This window comes from Phyllostomus discolor, chromosome 2, assembly GCF_004126475.2.
Source record: "Phyllostomus discolor isolate MPI-MPIP mPhyDis1 chromosome 2, mPhyDis1.pri.v3, whole genome shotgun sequence".
Classification (NCBI taxonomy): domain Eukaryota; kingdom Metazoa; phylum Chordata; class Mammalia; order Chiroptera; family Phyllostomidae; genus Phyllostomus; species Phyllostomus discolor.
In genome coordinates, this window is record NC_040904.2 from 141754428 (window position 1) to 141775776 (window position 21349).

At 35.7% G+C, this 21349-nt stretch overlaps 1 protein-coding gene across 5 annotated transcripts in view; it reads right to left on the reverse strand.

The window, feature by feature from the left end:
• The window catches only part of SYT1 (synaptotagmin 1), a 533021-nt gene that overhangs the window by 183330 nt on the left and 328342 nt on the right, over positions 1-21349 (reverse strand). For all 5 annotated transcript variants that reach the window (XM_028532572.2, XM_028532565.2, XM_028532571.2 and 2 more), the window contains one exon: positions 15252-15437. In XM_028532572.2, coding sequence (XP_028388373.1) covers positions 15252-15420 — 169 coding nt within the window. In that variant the 5' untranslated portion in view covers positions 15421-15437. The remainder of the gene's footprint in view (positions 1-15251; positions 15438-21349) is intronic.

Here is a 21349-nt window from a genome sequence, read left to right on the forward strand (position 1 = left end):
AATCATAATTCAATATACAGTACTAGTCACTCAGAAAATATTGGTAATGGTGATGATGGTGACAATATCTCCCCCTCTCCCTTTTTAGACTGAAAATACCCTTAGGACAGATTGTACACTTTAAATATTGTTTGTCCCAAACTTCAAACAGTACATTCGATATGTTTTTTGAATCAAATTGGCTACTGTTTCTCAGACACTTTTTTACTTAGCTTCAACGACACTGCCCTTCTGCTTTACCTGCTGTTCCCTGACAGCTCATTTATCTTTCCATTCATTTCTCTACTCCTTCATGAGTTATATTTAAGAATTTACCATTGATGATCTATCCCCCCCCCACCCATACATTCTTATTAATGGCAATTATCCACTTTCACAAACTAGATTTATATGTGGTCAATTCCCAAACCTCACATTCTGAAGGTGAACTTTCTTTTGCATTCCTCATTCCCCATAAGGCATAACACTGAAATGGTTACCCAGCTTCTCTGGAATTATTTTTTATTCTTTTTCCTAAAGATCCTTAGATCCAGTTGAGTGCTTGTCAACTGTCTGTTCACGGAGTCTGTCACATCTGTGCCTTTTGACAGAAATTTAGGCTTTTATTATCTCTAGAGTTCTTTCAGTTACCTCTTTCAGGCTTCGTCCTTCACTCCTGGCTCTCCCCATGCAATCTATCCTACCATACACTGCTGCCAGACTGATGATCCTAAAACAAAACTATAATTATGTTACTTCCGTGCTTAAATATTTTGAATGGTTTCTGGCGCCTCTTTAACTATTAAATAAGTCTAGACTCCTTAGCTTGATATCGATGGCCCTCTATAACCTAATTCCAAATTACTTTTCCAGTCTCCTCTTTGATAACTCCTCTATATAAGTTTCAGCATGCATCACTGTCTTATATTATTATTGTTTCTCTGCATACCTCATCTCTCCTATTAGATTATAAGATGATAACCTATTCTATTTTGTATTCTTCCACTCAGCCATTAATCCACACCAAACACATTTATTGACTGCCCACTCTTTGTAAGGCATGTAGCATGTATCTACAGTATGAAATAAGGGGTCAAACTCCACTGCTATCTTCTAAGACACAGGCGTCAAACTCATTTTCACTGGGGGCCACATCAGCCTCTCAGCTGCCTTCAAAGGGCCGAACATAATTTCAACTCCTTAACAGTTAAGGAGTAGCTACATTTATACAGTCCTAAAATTATTTTGGCCCTTTGAAGGTGACCATGAGGCTGATGTGGCCCCCAGTGAAAATGAGTTTGACACCCCTGCTCTAAGACCTTAAAATCTAGTACAGAAAATTAAGATATGGGCCTCATAATATGACATGGTAGAAGATAAACATAATTTTTAAAGGAGTAATATGGATATTCAGGAAGAGTGTTATAGAAGATCTATCATTTGAGTTGGTCCTTAGTTATTTAGGATAGGGAGGCTTGAATATAAAGAGATGGAAGAATACCATTTCAGATATAGGAAAACCATGGACTAAAGTATAAGGGAGGAAATAGATGTCTCTGTGGAACAGTGAATAGTTCACTTCAGAGAAGTGGAAGTGAGGTAGGAAAGGGATTGGGGCTAGAGTATAGATGGTGTGGGGTAACAAATAAAGGAGTTTAAAAGTCAGCTGAGGTGTAGTACTGAAGGTTTTTGAGCAAGGGATTTGTGTGTTCAGAGCTGGGCTCCGGGAAGAATCTTCTGGATGATTTATGTACGATGGAGTGGCCAACAGAGGAAAATGGCTGTGGGAGGGTCTCTGAGAAGGGTCTGGTATTTGTGATATGGATCAGGGCCCAAACAGAGCAGTGGCACTGGGAATGAAAAGGAGAAAGTGGACCAAGAGTGGAGTACTAAACTAGTACTTGTTAACTAGTTGGATAATGGGGCAAAAATTGGGAAGAATCAAAGATTATACTAGGGTGTCGAGTTTAAGAGTAGACATGTGTATGTGTGTTTGTGTTTAGGGGGAAAGGGTGAGTTTAGGTTTGGATATGTGGAATTTCAATCACAAATGACATATACAGATGAAGGGATCCTAAAGAGAACTTAAACAATGGAATTCATTGTAGGGAAATTTGCATTTCCCTAATGACTAAAAATGTTGGAACATCTTTACATGAACTTATCAGATTTATGTATGTTCTTTTATTAAGTGTCTGTTAAAATCTTTTGCTCATTTTTGTACCTGTTTGTAAGATGTTTTATATATAGATATTCTGGAAATAACTTGTTTGTCAAATATATGTATTACATATATCCTCTCCCAGTCCATGCATTGCATTTTTCTTTTCTTTTTTTTTATTGTTGTTCAGTTAGATTTGTCCCCATCCCCCCCTTACTCTCCCTGCTCTGTCCAACCCCTGCTCCCAAAGAACAATCCCTACCTCATTGTCCTTGTCCACGGGTCTTTTGTACATGTTCCTTGACTTGACCCTCCCCCTGCTTTCCTCCATTATCCCCTTTCCCCTCTCACCTCTGTAGCATTTTGAAAACATAAGTCTTTACTTTTGAAGAAGTCTAATATACCAACTTTTCCCTTTATAGTTAATTCCTTTGGTATCCTTTTAAGAAAACCTTTGCCTATATTAAGTTAATGAAATTATCTCCTGTGTTTCCTTCTAGAAGGCTTATAGTTTTAACTTGGTAGGAAAATGGAACAACTAGAAGTCTCAGACATTGCTGGTGGCATGTAAATAACAGGAATCCTGTAGAAAAACAGTTTGACAGTTTTTAAATATAAAATTACAAAAAATTACCTAGCAATTCTACACTTGGGCACTTCACAAGAGAAATAAAAACATAAATATTTATCCACTCAACAACTTGCATAAAAAATATAGCAGCTTAATTCTTAACAGCCTCAAACTGACAACCTAACTGTCCAACAGATAAACCCATAGTGAATATCCATGCAATGGAATATTATTTAGCTATAAAATGGAATGGGCTATCGATACACATTAGAACATGGATGATCTCAAAGACATTATGCTGAATGAAAGAAACCAGACACAAAAGATACTACATGCATGATTCCATGTTTATGAAATGCTAGGGGACAGTCATCAGTAATTTATAGTGACAGAAAGCAAATCAGTCATTGCCAAGAACTGTGCAGGAATTGATGGAAAGGAATGAGAGGCAATATTTTGGAGTGATGATTGTATATATATATTTGTCAAAATACACAGAAGTATACATGTACAATGGGTGCATCTTATTGTATACAAACCATTTCTGATAAATTTAACAAAATGGGGAACTTAATAAAGAAATTGAGACTAGACATTAAGTTTTCAGTATGTTTTACATAAAGACAACATGGGAAGTCCTGAAATTATAAAGAAGTCATGGAGGTAGAAGAATGCCAGAAGCACATCCTTAGAAAATACCTACCTGTAAGCGATTGAAGAAGGCAAAGAGAACACTCAGAAAGAAAGGAAGATAATTAGAGTCCAAAGTATCAGAAGCCAAGGGAGAGGAGAGTATTAATAAATAAGGCATTGGGTGCCTTGTACATATAGGTCCAACTGTCCCTGGCTGAAAGAATGGCCAAACCAAGTAATTCAGATAGAAGCAAAGGTGCATAAGCTTCCAATGGAAGATAAAAGCAGTTGAACAGACTTTGGGAAACTGTCTACAATAAGAGGTGCCCAACCTTTTGGCGTCACAGGGCCACACTGGAAGACGAAGAGTTGTCTTGGGCCACACATTAAATACATTTTAACATGTAACATTGTCACAAGAAAATCTCATAATGTTTGAAGTAAATTTATGATTTTGTGTTGGGCCTGTGTTCATTCATAGCCATCCTGGGCCACATGTGTCCCACAGGCTGCAGGGTGGACACCCCTGTACATGTTTCCTATACTGAAGTCTGGTAAAATCATGGCAATGTTAAACTCTCAGATTGTTAAACTCGAGATCCTATGAAAGTAACTGGACTTCCACATCAGCAGCATTGCTGTTTCAGCTGAAGACTGTGCGACGCAAAATAGCAAAACAGATCTCTACTGATGAAGAACTGGGAGGCAGCCAGGTAAATCCCATTACAGCCACATTCGCATTTGTGGAAAAGAAAGATATATGCATGAGGGCAGCTGTGGACACAGTTCCATTTAGTGTGGGCAGCAGGTGGCTGGCCAGGCTATTTTGAAGCACCACTGCAAATGATAGCCACAGTTGTGGCGTTATCGGCAACAGTAGTATATGAAGGACTAAACTGTTGTGCTTTGTGTGGCTGATAAGGTAGAACAGAGAAATTCATACACATGGCCTATACACAAATTCTAACTAACAAAAACCTCATAAGAGGGCCCATTGCAGAAAAGCTGCTGTAACACCGTGTGTCCAGGTGTCTTTGAACTCTCTCAGTGACAGCACAGGAAACATACCGTGTGACATAGCAAGTGTCATAAAAATGAGTTCATCTAGTTTCCTGGGCATTGTAATACAATATATTTTTTTAAACTAAAAGATGAAACTGGTGCTAAGTCCCAGCTTTATTCTCTTGAATAAAATGCTTGTGGGGAGAACTTTTTACCCTGAGGGCCAATTTGGTGGCTGCTTGTATCTCAGTGCCAGGCCAAAAAGAATAGCACAAAGAAAATTTTTATTCAGCACAGACAATGAGGAAAGAAACAGAACAGAAGATGACAAGGTTAAACAAAGGTCAAGAGCAAGCCTGAGAACAAAAAAAGTGAAAGGAGAAGGAGAAGGAGAAAGAGAAAATGTTGGTTGTAAAATCCTGAGTGGCTGAGGGAGAGGAGAATGGTATGGAAAGTGTCCACTTTGAGTCCAGGGTGATGCCGAACTTGCCTTTGATTGCTACTGTCACCCATTTCCAGGAAGACTCTTCTGGAAGCCATTTCTTTTTTTTTAATTGAGATATAATTGTCATATAACTACAGGGGTGAGCAAAAGTAGGGTTACAGTTTTTTTTTATGGAAAATAATGCAATAATAAGTAATAATACAAGAATACTATGTGTTTCGTGTAGTCATAACTATAAACCTACTTTTGCTGCCCTCTGTATATTAGTTTCAGGTATGTAATATAATGATTTGATATTTGTATATATTGCAAAATGGTCATCAGAGTAAGTCCAGTTAACATCCATCACCTCACATAGTTAAAATATTTTTTTCTTGTGGTGAGAACTTCTAATATCTACTCTCTTAGCAATGTTCATGCAGTACTATATTAATGATCATCACCATGCTATAGGTTACAGCCCCAGGACTGACTTATTTTATTTTATAACTGGAAGTTTGCACCTTATGGCCCCTTCCCCCATTCCATCTCCCCCGCCCCTGCTTCCAGCAACCACCAATCTGTTCTATGGATCTATGAGTGGAAGCCTTTTCTTGCTGATATGATTATTAAGATTTTTTGAGCAAAAGCAGAGTTATTATTCTGTCTACTCTGAGCCAGATTTTGTGCTGGAGCTGGAGACATGGAGATGAAACACTGTGTTCTGATCTCATATAGATTGGTTGGTATTAAGAGAGAAAACACAAACATCTAAGTAAAATAAAAAGTTAAACACTACAAACATGTGTTAAGCACAGACTTACTATAGAGGGAGGATTGTTGATTACTAGATTAGGAGGTTGGTATACCACACGAGGACAGGAACACCAGTTAAGAGGGGAGTTCTGAAGGATAACCAGAGATGGTCTGGCTAGACCAGCCATGGGAAGTGAGAAATTTTAGGCAGGGGAGAGATTTTGTAGAAAGACCTAGAAGCATTTTGGGTAATAAATTCAGAACTTTTAGAGTTTCTGTCCTGCTGAAGTAGACTGTGGGAGGGCAAACAGTTGCAGGTGAAGCTGAAACTTATATAAGAACTATACCAACTAATCTCTTAATAGTCATTAGTGCCTTGCTAACATATTTTAATGGAAAGTTTCCTTTGGCAGAAAAATCTGAAGTCTGCAATGCTATTTAGGCCCAGAAGCAAGTTTAAACTGTGTGCTTTGGTTTAATTCTTAAGCATGGCACTCACAGCCCAGCATATAGTAGGTGCTAAATACATACGCATTGGAAGCTTGAACTTTGAATATGACCAACATTATATTCCAGACATTGTTCTAGGCACTCTATGTGTAGTAATACTTTACTGCTTGTACCTTTGCAGAGGTAGAGTGCTACTATTGATCCTTGTTTTACAGAGAGATTAAGTGATTTCCCCAAGGTCACACAATATTGATGGCAAGAGTGATTAATATAGCATTCTGGACAAAGTACAGGGCTATTGAAGTGTACTGAGGAATTTTGGGAACAATATTTATATCATTATAGCATTAATGTTTTTCATCCACTAGAATAGTTTATTGATTTTAAAGAATCTTATCCAAGTCCTTATAAGAAAAATTATAAAGTTTATTACCCTGAGATCTTGGATTATTTCTAAGTTTTTGTGAACATGTACACAGTACTTGCAGTCAAATGGCATGTTTAACAGTCAAATATATTTCTATTATTTGTAGTACCATTGCCTCCTTTTTTGTTTTAACTTATATGTGTAAAAAGCTTGAAAAAGAAAAGGAAAGGGAAAAGGTTTAAGTAGTTTTGAAATTCCTCCAGGAGAGCCGTTTCAAAAAGCATTGCTTGGTACGGAAACCTTTAAATGGGCCACTATCTTCTTAATCTTTATTCCAAAGCTGTCTAAGTTCACTTAAAAGGCAGACTGAGGAGGCGTGTGGATTTGGAAGGTATCAAGTTCAATCCCTTTGTTATAAAATTCTCATAAATGAAAATCAAAACAAAGAAAAATAAAACCAAGTGCTAAAAATGTAGTAGTACATCACAAATTTCCCTCTGGTTTCTGCTTCTGAATTCTTTATCTGATTTAATAGAAACTGGCACAAACCCGACAAGGCAGCAATGCAGTGAAAGATCTACAAGGTCATTAGAGCGAGGAGAAAACAGCAGTCTCACAGCTTCTTTCATTCTGTTTTCTTTATAGATTTGCATTTGTACTCAGGCCTCCCTTAGTGAAAATGTACCCTGCATTTTGACCTACAGCTGCTATGTGGTAAGGGAGAGTGGTTTAAAACTACTTTAAAATATATTTGTATATCTGTATTGTATTTCAGCAAGGTAATTCCTCAGCTCTTTTTAAATATATGTCCAAAATATGGTTCACTCCTGTATTTTTCTCAGGTGTATTTCCTTAATATCTTTGAAATGCTAATGGATGCAGCTAAATAAGGTTTAGAAACTTCCCTGAGATCTTAACTCACTTGGTGGTTTTATGTGTTTACCATTACTCTGTATTACCAATGCTTTCGAAGTTTATAGAATCTCTCAACACCAGTTCATTTTACAGTCCCGAATTTCTTGGGGGAATTTTCTGAATAACAGGGTTCCAAGGGAAACAAAATTCAAGGACACATTTAAACAATCTTCTTGAAATCCAACATCAGTAACATATATTTTCTGTTAGGTTTTCATATTTTATATAGGATGTTATAGGGTCTGTGCACACCTGTTCTTTAACATCAGTATTATCCACAGTGCCCCAGTTTATAATAAATACATTATAATATTCCTTTACTCTCTCAGAGTATAAATAACAGATAAGTCAACATACCTACACATATAGGTTTTACAATAAATAAAAAGTGCTAACTGTAATATAGAAGAAATAAGGAGGTGATTTATAATGAAACTACTTTCATTTCAGCATAAAAATCTTTAGGCACAACTTTCCTGAAGACAATGAAGTAATCAAATGCTTGCAACTGCTTAAAGGGATGTTTGGATTTAAAGATAATCAGAAGATTTTCAAAAAGTAAGGAGAAAATGAAAGATCAGAGATTAGCTAAACATCAGTGACAAAGCTAGAATTTTCAGTTTATATTAGAACCATGCAAATACACTTTTGTTTATATGACATAGTTTTAGGTTCAAATAATTATTAACAGGTTTCTTTCTATATGCATGTTCTATGGAGATTTTGAAATCCATGCAGAACATGGGACAATTTTTCATAGTGTGAAACTGTCTCACATGCTGAAAGATGTGTAGGTCCCTGGGCCTGTGACTTCCAACTGCCAGTAGCTGCCCCTTATGCCATTATTTTAGCACACTAAAAATAGTCCAACAAATATCCACAACATACTGGAGGGGGCAGTGTCAACTCTGAAGAAACAAACTGAATTTCTGCTGTAGAATTAAGTTTTCAATGATAACTCTTAACACAAACACATATGTACAGTATTCACATACACACACATACATATTTCCTATATTTCATATCAGAATAAAATTTGAAAAGGTGAAATAAATAAACTAAAATATTTTTATTGAACATAAGCATGAATTACTACATTGTGCTGTAATGAACTGCACTCTTAGGTCTAAGTGTCCTTATCCCAAACAGGTTCTTTCAGCATCTGACTGATGAAATCACTCAATACTGCAAGGCACTTGCTCTGAAAATAACACTTATCTTTACTGCAACTTTTCCTTAAAGATATTTCAACTTAGTAGAGGTTAACAGTGAATAATGTTACTTAACATTTTAGCCAGTGCTTCTATGAAGTGAGAAGAATTGAATCAACAGGTGATAGCAGAAGCTGAGTTGCATACAGAGCTTATGTAACGGAACAAAATGTGACTGTCAGTGCTTGAGTAGTTATGGACTGTTCCACATGCCAGTCTAACAGAGCAAGTGCAACAAAATAAGTGCAGAAATACATATGAAGTAAATAAATATGCACTTGTCTTTAAAGCCAGATAATGCAACGGCAAACTCCCAATCTATAGTAAACTTGTGTTCTAAGTATTCAGTCACTTAAAATCAAAGATGAATATCAAGTATCAACCAATACTCTGAGCAGACACATAGGACTTGAATAGTTTCAATCAGGTGTGACAAGGAATGGTGGAGGTCATTTGCAGCCTCTGAGATGGTATAATAAAAAAACTGCAAAATTTTTTCCTGACATACCCTTATACCTACTACCTGAATCATCTATAACTTCCTTGGACAAGTCACTTACCTCACTAAACCTCAGCCTTCTTATCTGTAAAACAGGAATAATAATTGTTCTCATCTATTACAGTTTTTATAAGGCAGAATTGAGGTTGATTGCCAGGATTGCACAGTGCATACTTCCATGCTAAATGATTCACCAACATTGGGTCTTATTATGATAATTATTGTTGCTTACATGCTATGGGTTATTGTGTGTTCCTAAGGGTTCTCTTCATGTGGTTCCTGGCATATGATAATGACTTATGTTCATTCTGCAGCCACATGAGGGAAAACAAAGTGACTGGATTACATTTTTCCTCATCAATGAATGTTGTCTGTGCTATATTTAACCAACTATATTACTACAGTTTGTTGAGTTTCATTGGCAGTTGCTGTGAGAGAGAACACTGATATACATACTATTCCTTCAGGCCACTGCTTTCAAATTGTGTTGCATACAGTTGGGTGCCTTTAGAGTTGCTGATGGGAGTATCTTGGAAGAGTGGGTATGAAAGAAATCTTTAACTCACCACAGTAGCTTTATATATATAAAATGTTTTCCATTTGGACAAAGAGATCTTTGACTAAAAAGATTTGTAGATCACTTTCTCCAAGCATGGCACAAGAAATACAGTGTTTGGTATAATGTTCATATTTGTAATATGGTGATATACATACAGTTGTTTCTAGCATGATGTTAGACACTTTCAAATATGAAGGATACCGATATGTATAGAAATTGTTCTGCCTCTGAGAAATTTGTATTTCAGTGAGAAAGACAGGCAAAACAAGACAAACCAAACTGAAATAAGATTTCAACATATTTAATGAAGAGCTTTAAAAGGTTGGAGGAAGATTCAAATAATTCTACTTTGTGAAATGATAGAACTTCCCAGCTGAGTGAACATTTGAACTATTTTCTTAATTTTTTTCTGTTAAAAAATTTTATTTTCCTGGCTGGTGTGGCTCAGTGGATTCAGAGCTGGCTTGAGAAGCAAAGTGTCTCTGGTTCAATTCCTACCTAGTCAGGGCACATGCCTGGGTTATCGGCCAGGTTCCTAGTAGGGGGCATGTGAGAGGCAACCACACATTGATGTTGTTCATAAATTTTATTTGTTCATTTTTAGACAGAAGGGAAGGGAGGAAAAAAGAGAGGGAGAGAAACATTAACGTACGAAAGAAACATAGATCAATTGCCTTTGGTATGCCCCCAACTGGGTACCAACCCTGTAACTCCGGCATGTACCTTGACCAGAAATTGAACCAGCAACCTTTAGGTTTGTATATGATGCCCAACACACTGAGCCACACCAGTCAGGGCTGTTTCTTAAATTTGTAAAAATAGAATGTGTCAGGGTTAATGGGAAAAGGAGTCCAGAAAGAGAGAAAAGCATGAGAGAAGGCATGGGAGTGTGAAAGTGCCAGCTGTTTTTGAAAGGTTTTCCAGGAGGAAAATCAACAAGACTTAAATGAGTGCAGGTATAGAACTGGAGATGAAATACATGAGGGAGACCAGGATAATAGCGAGCGTTCTCATTTGTATGACTGGTGAATGAGAGCTCCCAGGGAGAGCACGTGGTAAACAAGGATCTCAACCACTTAAGGGAAAGAAAGACAATGAAAAAGGAGACAGAGACAAAGGAAAAGGCATACAATCTTTTATTGTACTTCCTGCCAATGAAAGAGAGAATAAGGAGGAAAGGAAAGAAGAGGAGGAAATGAGGGGAGAGTCCTAGAAGTCAAGAGTTTTTAGATGATGGCAGCTGACAGTGATAATGATGCAGAAATATCTGAATGAATGAAGGTCGACAATAACCCTCATAACTGTGCCTCAAGAAGCACCTGGTGATTTAGTTAAAACACTTTTTTAAAAAAAAGATTTTATTTATTTATTCTTAGAGAGGGAAGGGAGGGAGAAAGAGAGAGAGAGAGAAACATCAATGTGCGGTTGCTGGGGGCCATGGCCTGCAACCCAGGCATGTGCCCTGACTGGGAACCGAACCTGTGATGCCTGGTTCGCAGCCCGTGCTCAATCCACTGAGCGATGCCAGCCAGGGCCTTAAAACACTTTTAATAGTACATGCAGGATGGAAGTCAGAATGGAAGGAGCTGAGTTGTTAATGGGAGTTGAAGAAACATGTCAGGATCTGGGTTATGTTTGTCATGAGTTTGGTGTAGATATGAAGGAGGAAGGAGAGAATGGAAGTTGACAGGAGGTAAGGTAAAAGGTTTAGAGAATGAAAGAGAAAAAGTGACATTGTGGAGGCATTTAGTGTGTGAAATTTTGTTAGGCACTTTCAGATATGTGAACATTGGGCATGTGTATGGGCTCAAAGGAATGAGTAAGACAATGAAATTATAGGAGTTTCTTTTTTGTTGTTGTTGTTTTTTAAGGGAAAATAGAGGAAATGATGGGCAGCAAAAATGCTGAGAGGGAACAGGCCTCGTTGGAATGGGTTTAAACAATGCAATGCTTATATATTTGGCGGCAAAGTTTCTGGAATTTTCTCAATTTGGGTGTCTGACCTAAATAGAGGACTTTTATAAAATAGAAATAGACTTGTTAAAAATGACAGCTTGAATTTAATAATAGCTAACATTTATAAAATGCTTATTCTGTGCCAGACACTCTGCTAAGCACTTGACATGCATTGATGTCTTTGCACAACACATCTCATGTGGAGATATTTTTGCCCCTATTTTATACAGGAAGAAACTGATACACAAAAACTTAAGTTGAATTCCTGAGGTCACAGAGCTAGTAGGGAGTGGACCTAAGATTTGAACACCGGCAGCCTGTGCCTAAATTTGTGGTTTTAATCCCTGTGTTAAACAGTCTCTCTGGAAGTGTTTCTGCATGAATTACGTAACTACCTCTAGTCCACTTGCTCTTATTCTGGCCTCAGAGTCAGGTTATGGGGCCCTGTTTTTTTCTGTTGTTGTTGTGCTTAAGGAAAGGTTCCCTGTACTTCAAGAAGCTCATTAATGTCAAAATCTTAATCACAGCTCTTTGGATGACATGAGTTCATGCTTTATAAACCAACCATAGCCCTTGTCATATTAAAAATCAAAGTTGCAAAATAAAGATACATTCAGAGAAACCTTGTCTGCTTCATTTAGATAACAGTGTGCACAATGAATTGAAAGATAAAAATGCTCAGCATTTACCATTTCCTCTTCCTTAAAAAAAAAACATTTAAACCCTGTGTTGTTATGGATAATATCATCAGGCCATTTGGTTTGAATATGTTCTAGGCTGGACCACGCAGATTACCCAACTAATGACATGTACACTCCTGGCCATTGTGACACGGCTCTTCTCACAAGTGGGAATTTCCAGTGACAGACTAAAGCTGTTTGTTATCAATTTTGCAAAAAACACATCTGCCAGATAGCCAAGATTCAGTTTGGAGACCAAAATCGATTAATATTCTAATTTGTTCCCTGTCATTAGTGTCACACCGTATTAGGCCAAGTCAAAGCGACAACCTGTATATAACACATGCTCCTCAAGGAATTTGATTGTAGGGATATGGTTTATTTTTCTTTAGTGTTGTTCCCCTGTATAAATCCTATTAGAAATTTCAATTATATCGCCAGTAAAATTATAATGGATTGAAATGAAAGTGTGAAATATGCAGTTACATATTTTTAATAAAACTGCATATCTCTATTTATAATATAGGTTTTCTAACACTTACTTACTACACCATGTAAAATTTTAATATTTCATTTGCTTTTCCTGTTAAATCAAGGAGAAGGCCAGCTCCATCATGTCTCTGTCGGTGTCACCTCAGTCCTCCAACAGCCTGTTATTTTAGGTTGTGGTCACAGGCACATCTCGTGGGGGGCAAAGAGACTAATTACCTGGCCTGATCTCCAGTGCCCATGAAAGGGACACAGGAATGGGGCAATGGTTTGGGAAGGAACCAAATGTGGTTGGCCAAGGGAAAGGGAAGAAAGAAGGGGAAGTTTCATAGAGAATTATTTTCCAGCTGGTTATTTTCCTACTAATGAAGAGGGAGGAAAATGTAAAGTAATATTCATCTCAAAGTGGGAAAGGCTAAAAAATGGTTGTCACTATAAAAGTGGAAACAGCTTGCTTTTCAAATGTGAATGGCATAGCCAAGCACTGAAATGATGTTTTCTTTAGTACTATAAATTAAAAAATTTTAATATGTTTTACATTTTCAGTGTCTTATATCCTTAAAGTCTAAGAGGAGTATCAGGATATAAGTTAAATTGAAATTCCTTCCTTCCTTCCTTCCAAAAAACAGATATAAGTGCCTCATCTATGGCAGGTACCTCTGGGGATATAACTTTACATAGAACAGACCCAAATTTTGTCCTCATAGAGCTTACATTATTTTGGAGGAAGCCAAAATAATTTTAAAACAAATAATAAAATATATTGCATTGCAAATGGTGCTAAGCAATATGGTGAGAAATAAAAAAAGCAAGGGGAAGAACAGGGAATGCTGGAAAAGACAGGGTGGGATAAATGGGTCATAATTTTAAATAACATGTTGGGGGAAGTTCTAACTAGGAAGATGACATTTGGGCAAGGACTAAAGGAAATGAGAGAATGAGTTATGTTGATGCATGAGAAACACTTATCCCCATAGTTACCAACCTCTTGTATCGTTTACTCTTCCAGAGAAGGAGACAGTATTGAAGTCACGGCAGAATACATATTTGAGTTGGGTATTCATTGCTTTCTCTGCTGCCCTATGACATATTTCTTTCAGAACAAACATTTCGATATAATATTTGAGTGAGAATCTGCTTCTATGATGTACATATTTGGCTTCTGCCATGTATTTGTGTGCTCCAAGGTTTATCAAAAGTACCTGGGTCAGCCCATCAGCTCAGCAGCAGAGCAAGGAGGAGAACTGGGAGCCTGTGTTTCCCACTGCAGGTTCTACCTATTGGACCATCTTCATCCCCACTGGGTTATGTGCCTTTTTACCAAGAATAGTAATTACTAACAATTGTGCTAAGAGTGCCTCTCAGATGAACTTGTTAAAAGAGGACAGACAGATCATGTTGTTAATTACTTAAGGGATAAGAAGTTGATTCCTTGTATTTTTTTTCCATTTAGTTTCTCAATGTCCTTATAGAATAGTGCTCTTAGAAATTTTATAAATCTCTCATCTGGATTATTGCAACAGCCTACTTTATCTTCTGCCCTTGCCCCCTTTCAACACATTTTCAACACAATAGCAAGAGTCATTTTTAAGAAAAACCTAGGTCAGATCCCAGGACACCTTAGCTCAAAACCATCCAAAGGTGTTTTATTTCACTCAGAGTAAAATCCGAATTCCTTAGAACAATTTACAAGGCCCCACATGATATGGCCTCTGCTACAACCCAGCTTCATCTTCTGTTGCTCTCTACCCTGTACTTAAAGCACACAGGGCTCCTCGCTGTGCCAGGCAGATTCTCGTCTATGGCTCTTTGTCTGTGTTTCCCAGGTAATTATAACTTTCTTCCCTAATTCCTTCAGGTTTGTTTCCTTACAAACCATCTCTCACAGTCCTAAATAACAACAGTCTTTTCCTCTCTATTCCCTTTCCTATTTCACTTACTATTCTTTAGTTTTCTTTACATTATTTATTACTAAATGATGCATTATGTATTTCTGTATTGATTTATTACTTCTTTTCCCCACTCGAATATAAGCTGTGTGAGGGATGAAACCTGTTTTCCCAAGACCCAGAAAAGTGTTTAGTGCATAGTTAGTGTTCAAACCTGAGGAAAATATAAGCCTGTAGTTTAAAATTTAAATTAAATGCCACTGATTGGACTTAGTGCTTTACTCATACAAATAAATGGGTAGAAGTTACGTGTTTCCTAATGACAACAAAGAAAAATTTAAAAACCTACACAAAAGATTTTGAAATATTAACATATAAATAAAATAAAATCAGACTCACAATTGGGTCAGTGCATTTTAGCTATTGTTTAGAAATACTCTTTACAGTAGAATAATTTCATAAATATAGATCTAAATATAACACACTCATAAACATTAATATCCTTGAGAAAAATGGATATTAAAGAAGAATAAAGAGGAATTCACTTATATTAAGTACAAATACAGATTTTTAAGACTACTCCTGTTCTAATAAGAAAAAAATCAAATATATGTTTATAGAATGTGACAAGGAGTTCTGCTTTCTAGCTGATGAGTAAGGTGATTTTTCAACTGTTTGTTTTTACTGAAGTAACAATGCACAATACTCACGTGGAATTTTATGTAACTCATTCATGAACTTCTCCTTCAGCTTAGAAAAGGCATCTTCCTTTCCTTCTCCGGGACTGGCTGGCTCGGTGGCATTATTTGGTGTAACAGTCGCAACAGTGGTGACAGGCGGGGCTGCTGCCAGGGCCTCATGAAGACTCTCGCTCACCATGTTAGGTTCAGGTGTGACTGTGAGGGGAGGGAAGTGAAAAAGAATTATTCAAAATGGCTTAACTGACCCCACATCAAAGGTGTACCAGAGATGAAAAACATCACAGGGTGCACCTGCTCACTGAGTTAATGGCCTGTCATTAGCATATTACTTTATGTTGGTTCATGAAATATTTATAGAGCCACAGTGGAGAGTCTCCACCAGAAGGTAAGACCAGACACAGTTACTGAAAGCATTCACTCCCAACAATGCTATGTAAACTCTCAATCTATTAGTTATTTATATAGGCGATTGTTTGCTGTGTAGCTTTTAACTTTGTAACCCATCTCTTACTGAAATGTGTGTGAAACAATTGCTTGCAACATACATGCTCCATACTCAAAACATCTTGTATTTTCTAAAGGGAAAAGAGAGATGAAATATTTACATTGGAAATGTTGACAAGTGATAGCATACATTCAAAATGTTAGTGAATTTTAAAATGGTTATGAAGAATGCTATTGTAACATTGATACTCTAAGATGTCATGAATGTTATACAGAAATTAGTTCCTGAATCTCATTTGTTGATGGTGTATTTCCCTCCCAGTCATTTTTTGACATTTATTGTAAACAACACTCTCATCAATAATTTACTTGCTTTGCTGGTTGTGTATTTGAAGCCACTGTACACATGTCATGACTGACTATATATACCAAGGCACTGATGGTGAAACATGACTTGTCTATTTCAGTTTATTTAGTTTGAATGTTACTGAATTATTCTATTATATTAATTCATTCAATTATTGTACATGTTTTTATCTTCAAAACATTAAAAAAATTAATCCCTCAGGTAGCCCATGAAAAAAATCTTAGCTTTAAATATGGAAGGTGTCAGTTCTAGTCCTCCTCACTAGCTAAATGAATTTTAACAAGGCATTTGACCTCAGTCCATCTGCCTTTTGAAATATAAAGTAAAACCTGCCCTGCCTAGATTTTTCGTAGTACACATAATATAAATATACATTTATATTCTAAATAAGGAGGGTATACTCAAGGGGTTGAAGTGAAGACATGTTTTCCAATCTAAACATGTTCTGGACTTTAATAATTTTTCTGTGTGACTTGAAATTTCAGGCTGTGCTGGTGATCGTGGACATGACTTTGGGCAGAAATAAACACAAACAGGCCTGGGCTTGAGTAACTTTGCAGGCTCGGCAGGACAGTTTGTGGAACCGTGAAGTTCTTTTTTTTGATTTGCAAGGAAATGGAGATAACCAGCAAACAGATGAGAGATTTTTGTAGAATTCAAGCTTTGGTGAATTAATTGTGCATACTTATGTATTTAATGCAAGTACAATGGAAAGAAGAATCATCTCAAATGTACAGGGTTATTATTAAAATCTTAAACAAAACCCAGAGATTTTAGATCTCCTGGAAGGACGAGGTGCCTGAAGCTGACACAGATACATAGATAATCAACTTGTATTTTATAATAGATTATTTCTCTCTTTTAAGCTTTTAATTTTTCCACTGGTAGCTACTAATATAACCCTAAAGGGTAGAATTAGACAGATATGGGTTCAGATCTTTTCTTCAGTTTCTTCATTTGTAAATGAGAATAATCGTGCCAAATAAATAAGGTTTTAATGTGTATGAAATGAGATAATCTATGGAAATATCTTAGTACAATATCTAGCATGTAAGTTTGTAGCATCTGGTGATCAATCAATCAATCAATTATTCCTTTCCTCCCTCCCTAACAACACTTGGCAGCCCAGAATTTTCCAGACTGTGAACAAAATTTATTTTTTCCAGCTCAAGGTCACTTTCCAGAAACTTTTCCTGATTTTCTGATTCTGTTTAGCTTGAGCTCTTCTCTCCTGGGAAACATGCAGAGTACCGGCCACACTGCTGGCATGATTTATGTGAAACTATTGATATTGATACCTTAACCTGTATATTTCATGTGAGTCAGCAAGACTAGAACTATACACACAAACCCATACATATGCATGAAATACTAGTATGTATGTATTCAAAAATGAATTTGTTCCTCTGACATAAGCATCAACAGATATGACAGGCATTATTACTTAATTCCACAGGATAGTTGAGGATAATTGAGGAATTATGGTCTAATGTGGGATCTAAAGGAAATGATATGTTAGACACAAATAGTTAAATACCACAGTGCCATCATTAAATTAAAGGCATATCATCCAACTGTGTTTCAGCTCAATTTTTGTCATATTCTCGAAGTGGAACATTGTTGCTGGTCATCCAGACTGATGTTCAGTTGCCACTTCTAAGTGACTGTGCACTTGTTTACAGATTTTTTGTTACAGATGTTTGGGTCCTTTGCCGCTTTGGTTGTTAAATATTTTCATATTACCTCATCCTATAATAAAATATAAAACATTTCTATATATAAGTTGAATGTTCTAAAAGACTATAGGAAAAGCAAGACTTTTGTTAAATAGAGTCCGCATTTAGTAAATGCACTTGAAGTTTACTCAGTATTTTATTTTGAGAGAAAAGAATGTTTCTGTAACTTCACAAAACAATCCTTTTAGACATAATGTATACTTGGAAGGTGTTTCATCAAAAAGAAAAAAGTTATAAACTCAATTATTACTAGCTAAATCTTACTAGATATTATCCCTACCTTTTAATTTTTTAATAAAGTGAAGATTAAAAGAAATATAGGTATGTTTCTTTTACTTTATGCCACTGTGAACTTTTTTTAAAAGTCTTTTATAAAATACAAAAATGTAATGGGCAACTAAGGATCTAATGTATTGATAAAGAAAGACTACTTGATTGCTTACTATTTTATTTTTATTTCTTCATATTTTGAAAGATAATACTGTTTTTCAATAGCAAAACTATGAATAGTTGCATGGCTCTTGAAAATTCATACATGTGGATTTATTAAGATGCATCAATTTGTAGATGAAAAGTTTGCTAATTTTTCAATCCTGACTAATGTGACGAGTTTATATTCTCATGCACTTTACAGCATTTGGCATTACTTGCTTATTCAGAAAAAAATTGTTACTCAAGTCTTGGTAAAATAACAGCCAACAGTTATTGAGTACCTTCTAAGTGGCTTAGATGTATGAAATCATATAGTTCTCACACTACCCATATGAGATAAGAATAATTGTCATCCATTTTACAGGCAAGGAAACTAAGGCATACAGAAGTTATACAGGTGGTTCAAAGCCATATGGTAGTACTTAGTGTAGTTGGGATTTAAATCTAGGTGTCTTAACCACAACAATATAGGGGACTTACATACTGTGTGATCAGTATCTAATAAAATTGTGTTTTTTACAGAGTTTTTTTTACTACAACCCATAATAAGAAGTATATTTTACATTGTTCTCCAATATACACACTTCCTCTACCTGTGCTATGTACTGAATAAAAGTACCACATAAAAACACTTGCTTTTACAATGTGTGAAATATTCTGATGTATTCAATTCTGTACTGTTCTTTTTCACTAAAATTCTAGTTGTGTCTGAAAAATTGTGTACATAAATTTCACAATCCACTAATGGCTTGATACCTAAAGTTTGGAAAGCCACAATAATAGGAGACATGTTAAGATACAGTAACACTAAATGAGGCTAATAAAACCTTAAGATACCATTTATTAGGAAGCTACTGTGCACCAAAATACTATCACCGATATTTAACTATAATATTCTCAGTTCTCATTTACAACTCTGAAAAGTAGCTCAGCTTTATTTTATAGAAGAAATTGGGATGTGGATAGGTTAAGTGGTTTGTCCTACAGAGAACTAGCTTGTTCTTTCCATTAGTCTGCTCTAATAATAACATTTAAGTATTATAAACAATTTAATCAGTGCTGGGAAGGTATTTATGATTCTCTTTAAATTGGTTTACCAGTAAATGAAAAACAAAAATCATCTTACTAATAGGAAACAGATTGCTGAATTTTAGAAGTATAGCCATTTTGTTTGTTGAAATAGAATTTACCATCCAGGAATATGTCAAGAAGATTATTATTGAATAGAAAAGTAAATTTCCTTCTAGAAGAAAGTTCAGTACAAGGACATGAGCAAGAAATACTTAATGAAAGGAATACAAAGATACAAATCCCTCCTCACCAAAAGAAAGTTTAATTTCACAATTAGTTAAAGAACTCAAAGTCAAAGTAACAATGAGATAGTACATATTAATTTGTAAATGTGACTAAATATAAACATGAAAGTGAGTGCACAAAAAACTGGGCAATTGAGGAAGACAATAGATTAGAAAAATACTTTATAGAGGCCAAAGTAAAGTAACAGAACAAATCAAAAGCTGTAGAAGTGATCATTCTTTGTCTAGGAATTCATGATAAAAAGCTAACCTTAGGTGTATAAACCATTTAATATAAAGATGTTTGTAGTAACTTATTTATAATATTAGAAGACCAGAAACTACCTAATGGATTTCTTAAATAATGGTAATCCATAAAATAATGTTATTAAAATTATATTAAAGGAGAATATTTACAAGCCAGGAAATACAGTGGAGTGTTAGATGAATAATACAAGGTATGAAACATTATATAAAGTATGTCCAGATTGTCTAAATAAAATATTTTGTATAGAAAGATTGGAAAGATATATTTTAAAATGCTAATTTTGTAGTAGAATATTTACTTTTGCTTCCCATATGTTTACATTGCCAATATATTCTAAACCTGAATTATTTAAAATTACACAAACAAAAAAATGTTATAACTGTTTCTCCTGAGAAAATTAGATCTTACAGAAGAGTTTAATTTCCTAATGGAAGATTAAAAAATACTTTAATAAAAATTAACAAAATAGAAACAGACTTACAGACACAGAGAACAGATTGGCAGCTATCATAGGGGAGGGGTTTGCAAGGCTGGGTGAAAAAGATTAAGGATTACGCAAAGAAAAAAAACTCATAGAAACAGACAACAATACGGTGATTACTAGAGGAAAAAGGGAGTTGGGGGAGGTAGAAGAGGGTAAAGGGGGGATAAATGGTGAGGGAAGGAGACTTGTGGTGGTGAACACAGAATATACACATGGTGTACTATAGAATTGTACACCTGAAGCCTATATAATTAATATCATCCCAATAGATTCAATAATAATTAAAATATATATAATGTATAAAAAGCTAAAGTACAACATACGCTGCCTACAAGAGACCCACCTCAGAACAAAAGACCTACACAGACTGAAAGTGAAGGGCTTGCAAAAAATATTCCAAGCAAACCGACAGGAAAAAAAAGCTGGAGTAGCAATACTTATATCTGACAAAATAGACTTCAAAATAAAGACCATAAAAGGAGACACAGAAGGATGCTTCATAACACTCAAGAGAAAAATCCATCAAGAAGACATAACTATTATAAACATATAAGCACCTAACATAGCAGAACCCAAATATATAAGGAAATTCTTGGAGGACCTCAAGAATATTGACAGCAACACAATTATAGTGGGGGTTTTAACACTCCACTGTCAACAATGGATAGATCTTTCAAACAAAATTTCAATAAGGATATTGTGAAACTGAATGATGCATTAGATCAATGGACTTAATATATATATATATATATATATATATATATATAGAGAGAGAGAGAGAGAGAGAGAGAGAGAGAGAGAGAGAACCTTTCATTCCAAAGAAGCAAAGCACACATTCTTTTCAAATGCATTTGGAACATTTTCAAAGATAGACCACCTGCTAAGACACAGAACAAGCCTCAACAAATTCCTGAAAACTGAAATCATAGCAAGCATTTTCTCGGACCACAAGGGACTGAAACTAGAAACCAACCTCAAGGAAAAAAATAAAAAATATTCAAACTCATAGAGACTGAATAGCATGCTATTAAGCAATGAATAGGTTAAGACTGAGACCAAGGAAGAAATAAAAAACGATTCT